Below are 16,319 nucleotides of genomic sequence, written 5' to 3'. Positions count from 1 at the left end.
GGAACTTCAAGGTAATCAGATTATAATTTTTAATATATATTTTGTTCTCTCTTAAAACGAAATATGTAATCAGTTCTTTCTCTATAAATATTTATAAAGTCTATATATTAAAATATATTTTAGTTTATTATAATTAGAGTGACATTACAAAACAAATTATGAATTATCTCTATTATAGTGAAGAAATAAAACAGAAAAATTATGATTGGAAATTATGATTAAAAAGTAGAAGAAAAATTGAACCTTTTATAATAAATTAAGTTGTTTTTTACGGATAAAAACTCTTTAGGTGACAGGTATCAAATTCTGGGATAAAATTTTAGAATGAACTCTTCTTTATTATGCAAGATAACAGGGCATTTTACTCGATTAATTTTGATATAAATTTTAAATTATTGGAATACATTATAGTTGTATCTGATTACATTACATCATGATAGGCACTTTATAATAAGGCATTACAGTTGTTACATAAGTAAACAACGAAATGATTAACTTATTTTATATTGGATAAAATATAAAAAGTTCATAGATACCGTTGACCATTAGTTTAAGTCCTAAAATTATATCTTAAAATGATAATGACAAAATAATCATAAATTCAAACTTGGCTTCTCCGGTTTAAGTCCTCCTCCTCCTCCTCTGTTTCTTTCTACCGAACTTCTTCTTCTTCTCTCTCTCTATAAACTTCCTCCTCTGCCGTAACTGTTTACGTGTTGAAGAAGATTTCTATTCACATGCATCCTTTTTGTTGTGTCTCTACTGTCTCTGACCACTCCTCTTCGACACCATTGCCAGAGCAACCGTCCTTCTCTATGTACGCCGCTACCACATCCGAAACTCCATTCGGTTCCGCGAGATCTCAACCGGTTATAACCCGGTCTGCCTCGCAACGTTATAACCATCCCGGTCCATCTAATCAACATCATCTCCTCCACAGTCTCTCTTTTAACCACCAAAACGTCTTTGTCTCCGATCAGCAGGTACTACTTGCCTTGCCTCCAGCGGCAAGGGAAGCCCCCGTTGATGTTAAGATCAACGATATCGCCGGGAACTCTATATCCGGGATATTGTACAAATGGGTGAACTATGGGAAAGGATGGAGGCGAAGATGGTTTGTTTTGCAAGATGGTGTTCTTTCCTATTATAAGATCCATGGACCTGATAAGATTGTTGTTGTTCGTGAGACTGAGAAAGGATCAAGAGTGATCGGAGACGAGTCCACCCGTATGATCTCCAGGAATAACCGTCATGCCGGCTCTAGCGCCAACCACCAACTCCGACGCAAGCCATTCGGCGAAGTCCATCTTAAGGTATGACTACATCATCTATGCAGTTTTGATGATCAGTATATAAATAGTGCCACAATTTGATTATGTGCTCTGTATAGGTTTCATCAATACGAGAGAGTAGATCAGATGACAAGAGGTTTTCAATATTTACTGGTACCAAGAGGCTTCACTTACGTGCAGAGACGAGAGAAGACAGAACAGCTTGGATGGAGGCGTTGCAAGCTGTCAAAGATATGTTTCCAAGAATGTCCAATTGCGAGTTAATGGCACCGACCAACAGCTTGGACATCTCTATAGAGAAGCTTAGGTTGAGATTGGTTGAGGAAGGAGTGAGTGAGTCAGCCATTCAAGACTGCGAACAGATCACGAGGTCAGAGTTCTCAGCAGTTCAGAGCCAGCTTTTGCTCCTTAAACAGAAGCAATGGCTTCTCATTGATACACTCAGACAACTAGAGGTATTTATAACGTTTCCAAACAGATTCCTCTAGATGTGTCTTAAAAATATTTTAAGAAATTGATGTCTCTATGTCATTGTCTAGACAGAAAAAGTAGATCTTGAGAACACGGTTGTAGATGAGACTCAACGACAAACTGACAACGGAGACTCAGGTGACTTAAGACACAAGAAGCCTTTTCTTTACTACAAAAATTTTCAATCTACCTGCCTAACTGATATTAATTGATTCCTTCTATCTTGAAAGGAACTATTAGTGAATCCGAAGATGATAATGAACAATTTGATGAGGCTGAGGAGGAAATTGATACGTGTGACTCTCTTTCTTCAAGTTCATTCAAAAGTATTGGATCTGCTTTCCGTACATCATTCTCTTCAGATGATGATGGACTTAATAATGGTTTTGAGTCAGATGATGATGATCTTGATCCTTCTATCAAGTCTATTGGATTTAACTATCCTCATGTCAAACGACGAAAGAGATTACCTGATCCGGTTGAAAAAGAGAAGAGTGTTAGCCTTTGGTCAATGATCAAAGACAACATTGGCAAGGATCTCACAAAAGTTTGTCTTCCTGTTTACTTCAACGAGCCACTATCTTCTTTACAGAAATGCTTTGAGGATTTGGAGTATTCATATCTTCTTGATCAAGCATCTGAATGGGGGAAAAAGGTATAGTAAGAATCTGTAGATGAGCAAATATTATTTAGATTCTTTTATGGTAGTCTCATGGTTTTGCCAACATCAAATGAACCTTCTCAGGGCGATAACCTGATGAGGATTCTGAATGTAGCTGCCTTTGCTGTATCTGGTTATGCATCAACCGAAGGAAGAATTTGCAAACCTTTTAATCCAATGTTAGGGGAAACATACGAGGCTGACTATCCTGATAAAGGCCTTCGATTTTTCTCTGAAAAGGTTTGTTTCTTTTATATGAACAACTTCATTATTAAATTTTGGTGAAGATAAAAATATACATAACATTTCTCTTGTTAATTTTGTTCTTAGGTGACTCATCATCCTATGATTGTGGCATGCCAATTATACATAACACTCTCTTGTGAATTTTGTTGTTAGGTGAGTCATCATCCTATGATTGTGGCATGCCATTGTGATGGAACCGGATGGAAATTTTGGGGAGATAGCAACTTGAAAAGCAAGTTTTGGGGTCGATCAATTCAGCTAGATCCTATTGGTTTGTTGACTTTGAAATTTGATGATGGTGAAACTCTCCAGTGGAGTAAGGTATGAATCTTTATAGATAGAAAAAAAAACATTTGTGCATGATATGTAATGCTTATACACTTCTGCTCAAAATATAGGTGACTACATCAATATACAATCTCATACTTGGTAAACTGTATTGTGATCACTACGGAACAATGCGGATAGAAGGTAACGGTGAATACTCATGTAAACTTAAATTCAAGGAACAGTCGATGATCGATAGAAATCCACATCAAGTTCAAGGTGTAGTAGAAGACAAAAATGGGAAAACAGTGGCTAAGTTGTTTGGGAAATGGGATGAGAGTATGCACTATGTGTTGGTGAATCAAGGAAAGGTGAGTGAATCTCATCTTCTGTGGAAACGAAACAAACCTTCCGAAAACCCGACGAAGTATAATCTAACACGGTTTGGAATCACATTGAACGAGCTCACGCCTGGTTTAAAGGAAAAGTTGCCACCAACAGATTCAAGACTTAGACCAGACCAGAGGTATTTAGAGAAGGGAGAGTTTGAAATGGGAAACGCAGAGAAGTTGAGGTTGGAACAGAGACAAAGACAAGCGAGAGAGATGCAAGAGAGAGGTTGGAAACCAAAGTGGTTTAGAAAAGAGAAAGGAAGTGAGACTTACAAATACAATGGAGGTTATTGGGAAGCTCGAGATTCTGGTCGTTGGGATGATTGTCCTGACATCTTTGGTCAAGTTCACCAATCCATAAAGTAAACGAGACCTACAAAACTCCATTTATCTTCATCACTAAATATATATTTCCATTTTTGTATGTTTGTTGTTTTTGTTGTTTCTCGCGTTCTTCATGGGTATAATTGTTTACATACCATTTTTTTTTCCTTCAGTCAAGGAGTTTGTGATGGAAAACAACTAATTTCTCCTTAGGCTCCTACTGGTAACCCATTGTGCTTCTTCACGTTTCCCACTTCCTAGATTTGCGATGGATTTGCTAAAGTTGTGGAGAATCAATTTCAAACCCAAGTCATCCAAGTCCTCTATATATACTCATCGAGTTTTTCTCTTGGAAAATAGTGATTTAAGGAAATCAAATCGTTTGTTCTCACACACAGCAAAAGCACAAAACATCCAGCAATTTCTCTCTCACAAAGTAAGTGTCTTCGAGAGTATCGTAGTGTGTAGTTCATGTAGAGCCGGTGTGTTTGAGTGATTAGCAGACCCGGTTGTGAATGTGTTGTATTCTGGGACTCTTGTAACCTTAAATCCCGTCGCACTGCGGGGCTTTCAAAGAGTTAAGGAAAGAGATTTTGGTCTCGCCTCTATTCTTCCCTTAACGTTTGTGTTGTTATCTCTTATTCAATACCTCTTACGTAGTGTGGCAAATTTCTAGCTCCTACAATACGGTGGAGCACTGTTAACCGGTGAAGGAGACAAAGAAGAGCGTGGTGATCGTACTGGTCCAGGAACCGGAGCAGCGACGGGTAAGACATGGATTTGAAGCTTCTGTCACAAGTTGCAGTGACTAGGAGATCCGCATATGAAGTGTTGGAGTTCCGGTTTGGTTAGAATGATGGTATCAGAGCCGGTCTGGTATCTCGTTATCGGTTTAGTAGATTCGCACAGCTTGAAATCATTGTGAGTGACTTCAGTGACATCGTGGAACTCTTTGTTGTAGTTGAACACCAAAGAGTCTCCAACTTGGAAAGTTCTTGAAGATGCCCATGCATCGTAATTGACGCTCATAATCGTCCATCCCGTGGAGTCACCGACTTTGTGAACCATTGCTCCAATGGAAACTCCACAAAGTGCGGCAAGAATCAGCAAATAAGTAAAGAAGACGTTACTTTGGATCAAAGCCATGAATATGATGGACTGTTGTTTGAAACAAGAGAATTAAGCAGCAATGAAAGAAAACAGCTTTTTATGAAGTTTTGAGTTTTGTGTTGGTGAGAAGTTGAAAGAGCACTATGTTGTTTATATATAGACCCGAGCTCTCGTTTAAAACAATCCTTATCCTTTTCTCTTTAGGAATTTGACACTTTTAATATGTTTTTCTTAACCAAAAAAATATATTTTGATAATTCCTAGTGATGATGTTTTTGTTAAGGTCCTTTTTAATTTCCCTTTTCCATATAAAAAGACTAAAAGAGATACAGTATATATTTAACTGATTTGCGCATCATGTTTTCGTTTGATTTTCCTTTTTTGTCTAACCTACTAGAATAGAATTGAGAACTCCCAAGTCCCAATAGCCCTTGTTAAAAAAAAAAAACTTTATTTAATCATAACTTTACTGTTCTTAATGAAAAGCTAAAACAGAGGCTTCACATAAATTTTTTTCTTTTAGGATTGTGATTTTAATAAATAGTGTTTTGATTTGTCCACGTCCCTCTCGCTCCGACTTGAATATAAAGACACAAGTCATCGATATATCCAATAGTGAATTTTATTTTTGCTTTACTTTTTCACATTCATATAGTTTTCTACTCTGAATTTTATTTACACAAAAATTAAACTATTTATAAAGATTAAATAAATTATAACATATACTATTTTTTGGGTTGAAAAAAATGGTAATAATATTAAATAGGTTTGAGTATTCGAGTAACCATCTCGATTCCAGTTTAATTTTACACATCACAAGATCTAAAATTCATGATCAGGAGTACGTAGTTTGTTGCAATGTATGGCATGCTCGGTTACGTACGAATATCTATATTTCTCATTTTTTTCTTAATTTATAAATACTTTGTTTCCTTTATAACGCATGATATATAACTGACTAATTGTTTGCCGAGTTTGCAATTGTACGTAATATCAAAATTATTTAGCAAAATAATAGAAATTTATGTGAACATACGGAAGTTAAAAAGAATTTGTGTCGCTTGTTACGTTGAAGTAAACAAAACCACTCAAGGAACAAAAAAAAAAAACTTAAAACTCATAGTCTCAATTCTCAAACGTACGTACGGAACTGGTAAAACTAAGAAGTAGAACCAAAAGCCAAAAGACAAAACGTCTGTGAATCTATCAAACTAATATGAAAATTAGAGAAAGTAAAGGAAGGACGCAGAGTCCGATCCAAACACTAGACTTTGAAGCTGCGCTAAGTGGAGCTGGTGACGGTCCCATCTGATACTGTGGAGCACTGTTAACCGGTGAATCAGCCAACGGTGAAGGTGACGAAGAAGAGCTTGGTGATCGGACCGGTCGAGGAACCGGAGCAGCGACGGGTCCTAATGAGGCTGGTAAGACATGGATTTGAAGCTTCTGTCCAAAATTGCAATGTCTAGGATATCCGCATATGAAGTGTTGGATTCCTGGCTTGGTTAGAGCGATGGTATCAGAACCGGTCTGATATCTTGAAAGCGGTTTAGATGCTTCACACAACATGAAATCATTGTGAGTGACTTCAGTGACGTCATGGAAATCTTTAGTGTATTCGAAGACCAAAGAATCTCCCACATGAAAAGTTTTTGAAGATGCCCATGCATCGTAATCAACGCTAATCGTCCATCCTTTGGAGTCACCCACTTTGTGAACGGTTCCTCCAATGGCACCTCCAAAAAGTGCAACAAGAATCAGCAAAGAAGTAAAGAAGACGTTGCTTTTGATCAAAGCCATGATGAATTGTTGTTTGAAACAAGAGAATTAACCAGCAATTAAAGAAAACAACTTTGTAAGAGATTTTATGAAGTTTTGAGAGTGGGTTGGTGAGAAGTTAAGATAGCGCTATGTTGTTTATATAGAGACCTAAGGTCTCGTTTAAAACAATCATTTTCTCTTTAGGAATTGGGTTGACAATTTTTATATATTTTCTTAACCAAAAAAATATAATATATTTTGATAATTTCTATTTCCTAGTGATGTATTTTTTATGGTCTTTTCTAATTGGCGTTTTCCATATAAAAGATAGATACAATATATATGTTACTAATTTGCCCATTGTGTTTTCGTTTGATTTTTTTTTTTTTTTTTTGTCTAACCTACTAGAATTGAGACTCCTAATAACCCGTTGTTAAAAAAAAAGTTTAGGTTGACAAAAAAAAAAAAACTATAGTCTTCTTAATTAAAACCTAAAATAATCTAGATTTTCTTGATGTCCCTTAACAAAAAGAACAAAAAGAAAGATTCGTGTATGTGCTTAGGCTTATTCAAAGTGTGCATAAAGTGAACAGTCAAATTGATTATTCGCAAAATAACCTTCCACTTTTTATTTTTTATTTGCTAATAATTAACTTCAAGTGTGATGGGTGTCTAATTTCATCATATTTCATGTTCAATTTTCAGAAAAATGCTATTTTAAATAATATCATTTTTTCTTAAGCATAATAAAGTGCACTACATATTGACCGTACAAAATTATTAATACATGGGATTTTGTTAATAAGAAACATAACACTTTAATAAAAAAGTACTGGCCAAATTTTTTATAAATGGCTGCCTACCTAATAAATTAGATATTGATAAGACTAATCCTCTGTTTTTTTTTTTCTCATTTTGTACTCATGAGTATTTACATATTTATAGCTTAAACTTAAATATTATCTAGTTCATGAATATATAGCATATACATATTTATAGCTTAAAATTTGATATCATTTACCAAATAAATCATATGGTTAACTAGATGATGATGGCAGTTGATAAAAACAGTTAACAAGATAAGTTTTGTCGAAATTTTGTTTATCATCATTATCAATATTATATTATATTATACACTGTATCTGAAGAAAATCACAATGTAATTGACACAAAACATGTGTAGCTCAAATCTAATCATGTATGTACTAACGATCAGGTTGTAAATGTATTTATGGCTGTATTTATACAGATGCTTATATAGATAATCACTGCTCTAGTAATGCTTCATCTTGTTTGCTTTGCTGTAATCTCTATATAGGCTAGTGTAGCTCAAACCTGATCATGTATTAAATTGGCTATAATGTACTAGCGATCAGGTTGTAAATGTACTGATGGCTGAATTTTTCCTTTCATGTTTTTTACAGGTCCATAATGGCTGTTGTTAACCTTCAGGAAGTGAATTTCAAGGATCCTATGCTTAATGCCTTCATCTTGACATCGACACAGAGACAGCTCACTCAGGAGGAAGTGATGTACATTTTTGAGGCGTTTCTTTTCAGTCCTACACCTGATGTTGAGTTTCCTATCACGCCTCCAACTGCCATTCCTGAGAACCAGACTGGCTTCTACCGGTTTAATGTTGTAATCACCCGTGACAACAATACGTGGGATGTGCTGCTAGACGGTCCACGTGGTGCTAGGCGCAGTGTTGTGTCCTCTACCTGGGTAAGCAAATCTGTTCATGAAAATTAGATACTTTCTTTTTTTGATTGTTTCTGTAAAGGGATGTTAAAACAGGTAAACCCACCCCGTTTAAACCCATCCAATTTAAACCCACCCCATTTAAGTATAAACCCATTTAAACTCATATATATTTGAAACCCATTTAACCATACCCATTTAAACATACATTGCCCCATTTAACCTATTAAACACATTTAAGTATATAATTTTGGTGATAATGTATAATTTTGTGGTTTTGTAATTTTGGCGGTAAAACATTTAGATAACAAAAGACAATTTTGCATTTTTGACGGAAAAACAAGGTTTTGAGAAAAAATATTTTGATAAAAAAGACAATTTTTTTTTTTGGCAGGAAAACATGTTTTTACGGTTTTGGCAGAAAAACACATTTTTTACGGTTTTGGCAGGAAAACATATTTTACGGTTTTAGCGGGAAAACACATTTTAATAAAAGTATCAACACAAATGGGTCTAGATGGGTATCCATTTATTTATAATAAAACCCATATAATTAATGAGACTAAATGGGGAAACCCATTTAACCCATTCAATTTATTCCCATAAATGGGTATAAATGGGCTCATTTTAATTTAACATACCCATTTAATAAATGGGTTTGCTGACCCATATTAACATCTATTTGTACCGGGATGAGCATAATTCTAATAAATAAGATTTTGCGGGGAAAGAATGGAGCAAGTCCTTTATTAACGAAATGAGGTCGTCAATTACAAAGAGTGAGTTCGTCAGCTTACAGACAAGCTAACCACCAGAAAAATGACTATCTCAAAGGTGGAAACGAATTACACAAAAGACAATAAACTCTATTTTCGATGTAGAGTCTGTGAGTAATGTCCAGAAGTCAGAATGAGGTTCCTAATAAATGTTTTGAGCTATTTATAGGTGAGTGTGGAGTTAGGCACTCTAGGGTTTCTGCGCGAATTCCTGAAATTGCCCTCTGCGGAGCTTAATGGACTTTCTCCCAAATTTTTCAGACCGAAGTCACAGTTTAACAAGTTTAGCGAGTCTTGTTGGGCCGAGTTGTCATATGGGACAAAGTCCATATCCAACAATAGTCCCCCCCTCAGTCCGGTGAGCGAGGTATTTCTGCGATCGGCGGGCGTACTTCAAGACTTAACATATGCCTGCTCGGCATTGGGCGTTCCAGACCGCCTCGGGAAGATCTACCTTCGTGTGGTGATGGTTAAAGCGATAGTTTCTTCTCAGCTCGGAGCTCGCTCTGATGTTGTATGCGTTGAGTATGTTGTTGGGGAGCACAGAGCTTGCCTCAATGTTTTGTGCCTTGAGCACGTCTTTGCGGAGCGTAGAGCGTGGCGCCTGGCGCGTGGAGCGTGGAGCTCGTCTAGATGTTATGCGCCTTGAGCTCGTTTTTACAGAGCGTAGAGTTTAATAATGGATCTGCAATGGTTGAGGACGGAGTTGCCGCACTAACTGAGGGTCAGAGAAATTGAGCCAGATCGGCGGGCGGAGATTGAGGTTGGCAAGAGTGAGATTGAGGTTAGCGAGAGTGAGATTGAGGTTGGCGAAATTGAGATTGAGGTCGGCGAGAGTGAGATTGAGGTTGGCGAGAGTGAGATTGAGGTCAGCGAGGGTGAGATTGAGGTCGGCAAGATTGAGGTTGGCGAGAGTGAGATTGAGGTCGGCGAGCGGAGATCCGGTTGGCGAGAGTGAGATTTTCCTGATCGCACTACGACGGCAGTACAAAACCCACATGTCGTCTCTATGGAAGACTTCAAGGTCTTGTTCGCCACCATGACATAGCAGATCTACCATATGATCTTCGACACCAACCGCAGAGTTGATGCTGTCGTAACTCAGACGGCCCCATCACCACTCTCTGCAGGGCAGTTGCCTGTGCTCAGGATAGGCGATCTCTCACGTCGTCTCGATTTCTCGAACATACCGACGGTCAACCAATCAGAGTGAAGGACTCTTCCCCCCAGGTAACGTCGAGCATCTGGCCGTCGAACCCGAACTCACAGATCCGTGAGATCCGGCTATTCAGTTCGCCCCCTCGACAAGCACGAGACCTTGCCTCGAGATCGAGGAAATCCAGTCGCAGATTCGCAGCATGAGTTTGCTCCTTCACCGGGCTATCAACACAGCTCCAGAGATCGATAGGATTGTCGAGGTCACTCGGTGAACTCCTTTCACTCAGCGGATCCTGCAAGCCGCCATACCGAACGTCACGCTGAAGCTCCCAACCAACCTCGGAGATAAGGATTCAGTCCATTTCATGATATCTTTCATGGTGACTGTAGCCAAGGCGCGATTTACCAACGAACAGAGGGATATTGGATACTGCCAGCTGTTCATCGATAGTCTTTCCGGTCCCGTCTTAACTTGGTTGACAAGGCTTGAGTCGAACTCGATTGACAACTTCACCCAATTGTCAACGGCTTTTCTCAAGCATTATCGAATTTTCATTGAGCGAGGTGTGACGAGTTCGAATCTCTAGGAGATGGACCAAGAACCTGGTGAGCCCATTGGCAGTTTCTTAGGCAGGTTTAAAGAGAAACTGGCGAACGTCTCCGTCCCATAAGACGCCGCTTTCAGGAAAGGTCTACTTCCTAGTTAACCCTTACGGAAAGACCTCAACATCCGAGAACCCAAAGACCTTGATGACACCCTACATCGAGCCTCCCGGTTCACACTCGTGGAGGATGAGGATGCCCGGTTGGCCGCGAAAACGGTGTCCACACCCCCAGCCCCCACGAAGGCTAGGAATTGGGATAAATACCACGAGCCCCGAAAGCACCATGATCCCCAAGACCAAAAAAGGGCGTCGTCCACGCGGTCTCCGAGGCAGATGGCCAAAGCAAGCCGACGCCCGACCCAAAAGATTTGTACTACGACTTCCACATGGTACCCGGCCATTCCACGCACGAGTGCGTCCACCTAAAGAATTATCTATATGGAAAATATCTTTCTTGCGAGGTTGAGGCCGTCTTTCAACCCAAGAGTTTCCGTGGGGGCAGAGGTCGTCGTGGAGGCTGGCGAGGTGGTCGATGTATTGGTGCCCGCGGTGCAGGAGGCGGCGGTCGAGGCTACACTAATAACGGTCTGACTAACGATATTCAACAACCAGAGATTCAAGTACTCGCAGACCATCAAGAGGAGATGCCCCAAGAGAAAGAGTTACATGGTCCCCCCCAAACGACAGCGGGGGCAGAATCCCAAACGCGCCAACTCCCCTCTTCGAGGCCGAATAACTATGATATTCGGCCCGCCAGAGTATTGTACTGACTCCGTTCGAGCATTGAAGAAGAGGGCGCGTCAGGTCTGCAGCCTTCAGGCGGCCTTGAACGAACATTCGCTCTACACGGACCCTATATCATTCACACTGGAAGATGCCAAAGGAATCCAATATCCACATTCGGATCCCCTAGTCGTCGAAGTAGCTATGGGCGAATTCGTTGTCGAAAGAGTCCTTGTTGATACTGGAAGTACTGTGAACGTTTTGTTCTGGCAGATGCTAGAAAAAATAGGCGTCACACCCGAGCAGGTGAAACCCGAGACCCAAACTTTGACCGATTACGACGGAGTTGCTAAAATGTTAATGGGCGATGTAAATTTGCAAGTACGCGCGCTGGTGGAGTGACTAGGAAAACTAAATTCGTGGTCATCGACGCGCCTCCAATTTACAACGCCATTTTGGGGCGCCATGGATATACGCGATGCAAGCTGTGCCTTCGACGTACCTTCTCTGCCTCAAATTCCCGAACGCTACAGAAATCTTCACGCTCTACGGCGATCAGAGGATGGTCCGAACTTGCACCATAGTCAAAAAAAAGCAAAGGAAAAAGGAGGAGGCATAGCAATTATAGAGTGGGGACTACCTTACTAGTCCCCATAAGCCGGAGCAAGATCTGCTCAAGTCTCTAGAGTGTTGGGTCGTCCAGGTAAACATCGGCTCTTCAGATCCCTCACGAACAGTCGGTATCGGAGCCGAACTGGAGGACCACATTAAGACAAAGCTCATCGCTTTCTTACAGTCTCGGTCCTCAACATTCGCTTGGTCCACAAAAGACATGGTCGGGATCAGCCTGGACGTCATCTGCCAAAGACTCAATGTCAATCCCACGTTCACACCAATCAGACAGAAGCGTAGGCGTCTGGGTCCAGATTGGGCAAAAGCAGTCCAAGATGAAGTCGAACGACTGTTCAAAGCGGACCAAATAATGGAGGTTCAATACCCCAATTGGTTAGCCAACCCAGTCGTGATTAAAAAGAAGAACAGCAAGTGGAGAGTCTGTGTGGATTTCACCGATCTCAATAAAGCATGTCCTAAGGATAGTTTCCCTTTGCGGCAGATAGATCAACTCGTCGAAGCCACATCCGGAAACCAGCTGCTCTCTTTCATGGACGCTTTCTCGGGATACAACCAGATCGCCATGAGCTCGACGGATCGCGAAAAAACAGCATTTATTACGGATAGGGTAACTTACTGTTACAAAGTTATGCCGTTCGGACAGAAGAACGCCGGGGCGACCTACCAACGATTGGTGAACATGATGTTCGCCGACCTGCTTGGTCAAACTATGGAGGTCTACATCGACGACATGCTGGTCAATTTTTTGATCGCGGAGCAACACGTTCAACATCTCGCCAAATGCTTCGATATTTTAGACCAGTTCCAGATGAAGCTGAATCCGACGAAGTGCACGTTTGGGGTCACCTCGGGCGAATTCCTGGGATACATCATTACCGAACGGGGAATAAAGGCAAACCCCAAACAGATTGAAGCCATACTGAGACTACCGTCTCCAACTAAAAAATGGGAGGTGCAACGCCTGACCGGCCGGATCGCCGCTCTAAATCGCTTTATCAACCGTTCAACGGATAAATGCTTTCCTTTCTATCAACTCCTCTGAGGAAACAAGGACTTCCATTGGGACTAAGACTGCGAAATCGCCTTTTGGCAGTTGAAGGAGTATATAACCATTCACCCGGTGCTAGTTAAACCAGAGAACGGCGAAACGTTCTACCTCTACGTCTCAGTCTCCAGTTTGGTAGTCAGCGGTGTCTTGGTCCGAGACGACCGTGGCGACCAAAGACCAATCTTCTACACTAGCAAAGCCCTCAACAATGCGGAGTCACGGTAACCCACGCTAGAGAAATTGGCCCTCGCCGTGATTGTTGCTGCGCGTAAGCTTCGACCTTATTTCCAGTCGCATTCCAACGTCGTGTTCACTGATCAGCCACTCCGAACTATCCTCCATAGCCCCCTCCAATCCAGACATATGGCAAAGTGGGCGGTCGAGTTAAGCAAATACGATATCGAATACCGCTCTCGTCCAAGCTCGAAGTCACAAGTCCTGGCCGATTTCATCACCGAGCTGTCCCCTGAACTCGGGGACCCTACCCCTAAGGAGGAACACTAGACGATGTTCGTCGATGGATCGTCGTCTCATCATGGATCCGGCGTGGGACTCATTCTCCGATCTCCCACTGGCGAAGTACTTGAGCAAGCATTGAAGCTCAATTTTAAAGCGTCAAATAACGAAACGGAGTACAAAGCCGTTCTCAGGGGAATTAGGTTAGCACGAGGACTCGGGGTGACACACCTACAAGTTTTCTGCGATTCTCAACTGGTAGTCAGCCAGTTTAGTGGCGAGTTCGACGCCAAGAACGAGCGAATGGGAGCATACCGTTAGTTGGTCTGGACATTATCCAGGGAATTCACTTCTTTCTCTCTGACGAAGGTCCCGCGAAGCGAGAACGCATCAACAGACGCTCTCGCAGCCCTGGCGAACTGCTCGGATCCGGATTTGCGGTGCACCATTCCAGTCGAGTGCATCGAAGCTCCTAGCATCGACCTAGCCAGCCTAATCTCAGTCATCAATGACGATTCGGTTCCGATGGAGGTCGACGAGCCAATAGAAGACATGACGGATGTCACGAAGCCATCCGATGATTGGCAAATTGAGATTAAGCTCTATATCTCCGATGGAATCGTTCCACCGGATCGCTGGGCAACCCGGCGTTTAAAGGCCCAAAGCGCTAAATACATCCTCTTGGATGGAAACCTATACCGCCGCAGTTCGTCCGGGGTATTCCTTACTTGCGTTAGTCGCGAGGAGGCCGAACGAATCATGATGGAAGTACACGAAGGCAACGGTGGCAACCACTCCGGCGGACGTGCACTTGCTTTAAAGATAAAAAAGATGGTCACTACTGGCTAACCATGATTGCCGACTGTGAGGCCTTCTCGGCGAAGTGTGAAGCGTGCCAGCGTCACGGGCTGATGCAACATGTCCCGCCCAAAATACTGAGTACCATCAAAGCTCCGTACCCCTTCATGCGTTGGGCCATGGACCTCGTAGGACCTCTGCCGCCGTCGAGGTCCAAGAAGTTCATCCTTGTGCTAACTGATTATTTCACCAAGTGGGTAGAAGCGGAGTCGTTCACCAAGATCCAATCTCTAGATGTGACCAATTTCATATGGAAAAACATCATATGTCGTCACGTACTCCCGTACGAGATCGTCACCAACAACGGCACGCAGTTCACCTCGCTTATCACCAGGCGCTTTCTTGGGTTGTTGACTTTGAAATTTGATGATGATGAAACTTTGCAGTGGAGTAAGGTATGAATCTTTATAGATAGAAAAAAGCATTTGTGCATGATATGTAATGCTAATACACTTCTGCTCAAAATATAGGTGACTACATCAATCTACAATCTCATACTTGGTAAACTGTATTGTGATCACTACAGAACAATGCGGATAGAAGGCAACGGTGAATACTCTTGCAAACTTAAATTCAAGGAACAGTCGATGATCGATAGAAATCCACATCAAGTTCAAGGTGTACTAGAAGACAAAAATGGGAAAACAGTGGCTAAGTTGTTTGGGAAATGAGATGAGAGTATGCACTATGTGATGGTGAATCAAGGAAAGGTGAGTGAATCTCATCTTCTGTGGAAACGAAACAAACCTTCCGAAAACCCGACGAAGTATAATCTAACACGGTTTGGGATCACGTTGAACGAGCTTACGGCTAGTTTAAAGGAGAAGTTGCCACCAACATATTCAAGACCTAGACCAGACCAGAGGTATTTGGAGAAGGGAGAGTTTGAAATGGGAAACGCGGAGAAGTTGAGGTTGGAACAGGGACAAAGACAAGCGAGAGAGATGCAAGAGAGAGGTTGGAAACCAAAGTGGTTTAGAAAAGAGAAAGGAAGTGAGACTTACAAATACAATGGAGGTTATTGGGAAGCTCAAGATTCTGGTCGTTGGGATGATTGTCCTGAAATCTTTGGTCAAGTTCACCAATCCATTAAGTAAACGAGACCTACAAAACTCCATTTCTCTTCATCACTAAATACATATTTCCATTTTTGTATGTTTGTTGTTTTTGTTGTTTCTCGTGTTCTTCATGGTTATAATTCTTTACATACCATTTTTTTTCCTTCTGTCAAGGAGTTTGTGATGAAAACAACTAATTTCTCCTTAGATTTTCTTGATGTCCCTTAAAAAAAAAATGCAAAAAGAAAGATTCTTGTTAATTTGAAATACATTTTTGCACCAAAATCCCTTAACTTTCATTAGTGAACTGCAAGTACCTTCTATAGTGGCTTACATAAACAAGAACTGACTCAACGAGAAAATAGGAAACAACTAAGACCACAACCCAACTTAATCCACTTGACTCTAACAAACATTGACTCGGTAAACAACACAACTGAAGCAAATAAAATGCAAAACAGAACAAAACACAACAACATAACAAATTTAACCGATTCCAACAAACCCTCCCTTGAACTTAATTCTCTGAGAGATTAAGTTCACTCAAAGTGATCATTCCAAATGCTGCTCTAGCCTTCTGAAACGAAACCAGCTTCAATGATTTTGTCGTTTCATCTGAAAGCTGCGACTCCGTGTTGCAGTAGACAAGTTTGATGACTCCTTGCTTAGTTAATTCTCTGAGGAAATGATAACGTACGCGTATATGCTTCGACCTTCCGTGCATGACTGCATTCTTGGACAGCTTGATGGTTGAAGTGTTGTCGCAAAGAACCATAATT

At 41.1% G+C, this 16,319-nt stretch overlaps 2 protein-coding genes and 3 pseudogenes across 4 annotated transcripts; 3 read left to right on the top strand and 2 right to left on the bottom strand.

The window, feature by feature from the left end:
* Positions 1-580: 580 nt before the first annotated feature.
* Positions 581-3,897, top strand: LOC104786528 (oxysterol-binding protein-related protein 1B). 3 transcript variants are annotated; one of them, XM_087449896.1, is made up of 7 exons: positions 581-1,313; positions 1,391-1,747; positions 1,832-1,901; positions 1,994-2,418; positions 2,509-2,664; positions 2,824-2,991; positions 3,069-3,897. In XM_087449896.1, exons 1-7 carry the CDS (start codon positions 738-740, stop codon positions 3,693-3,695), a joined length of 2,379 nt encoding a protein of 792 aa, XP_087306022.1. In that variant the 5' UTR covers positions 581-737; the 3' UTR covers positions 3,696-3,897. The 3 variants fall into 3 exon arrangements, 2 of the variants coding, with proteins under 2 accessions (XP_087306022.1, XP_087306023.1); XR_015556688.1 differs by having other exon boundaries at positions 613-1,313; positions 2,004-2,418; XM_087449897.1 differs by having other exon boundaries at positions 714-1,313; positions 2,004-2,418.
* A 548-nt stretch (positions 3,898-4,445) lies between these two features.
* Positions 4,446-4,799, bottom strand: LOC104789144 (mavicyanin pseudogene; annotated as a pseudogene).
* Positions 4,800-5,964: 1,165 nt separating this feature from the next.
* Positions 5,965-6,613, bottom strand: LOC147943564 (mavicyanin pseudogene; annotated as a pseudogene).
* Positions 6,614-13,675: 7,062 nt separating this feature from the next.
* On the top strand, positions 13,676-14,473 carry LOC147943563 (uncharacterized). The gene is made up of 2 exons (XM_087512278.1): positions 13,676-13,827; positions 13,966-14,473. The coding sequence occupies exons 1-2, from the start codon at positions 13,676-13,678 to the stop codon at positions 14,471-14,473; spliced, it is 660 nt and encodes a 219-aa protein (XP_087368404.1).
* A 2-nt stretch (positions 14,474-14,475) lies between these two features.
* LOC104789142 (oxysterol-binding protein-related protein 1A pseudogene) lies at positions 14,476-15,579 on the top strand (annotated as a pseudogene).
* Positions 15,580-16,319: the final 740 nt, after the last annotated feature.

Source organism: Camelina sativa, chromosome 5 (assembly GCF_030686135.1).
Source record: "Camelina sativa cultivar CO46 ecotype springtype chromosome 5, ASM3068613v1".
In the NCBI taxonomy this organism is placed as follows: Eukaryota; Viridiplantae; Streptophyta; class Magnoliopsida; order Brassicales; family Brassicaceae; genus Camelina; species Camelina sativa.
The sequence above is the reverse complement of the archived record's forward strand: the minus strand, read 5'-3'. Positions and strand labels throughout refer to the sequence as shown.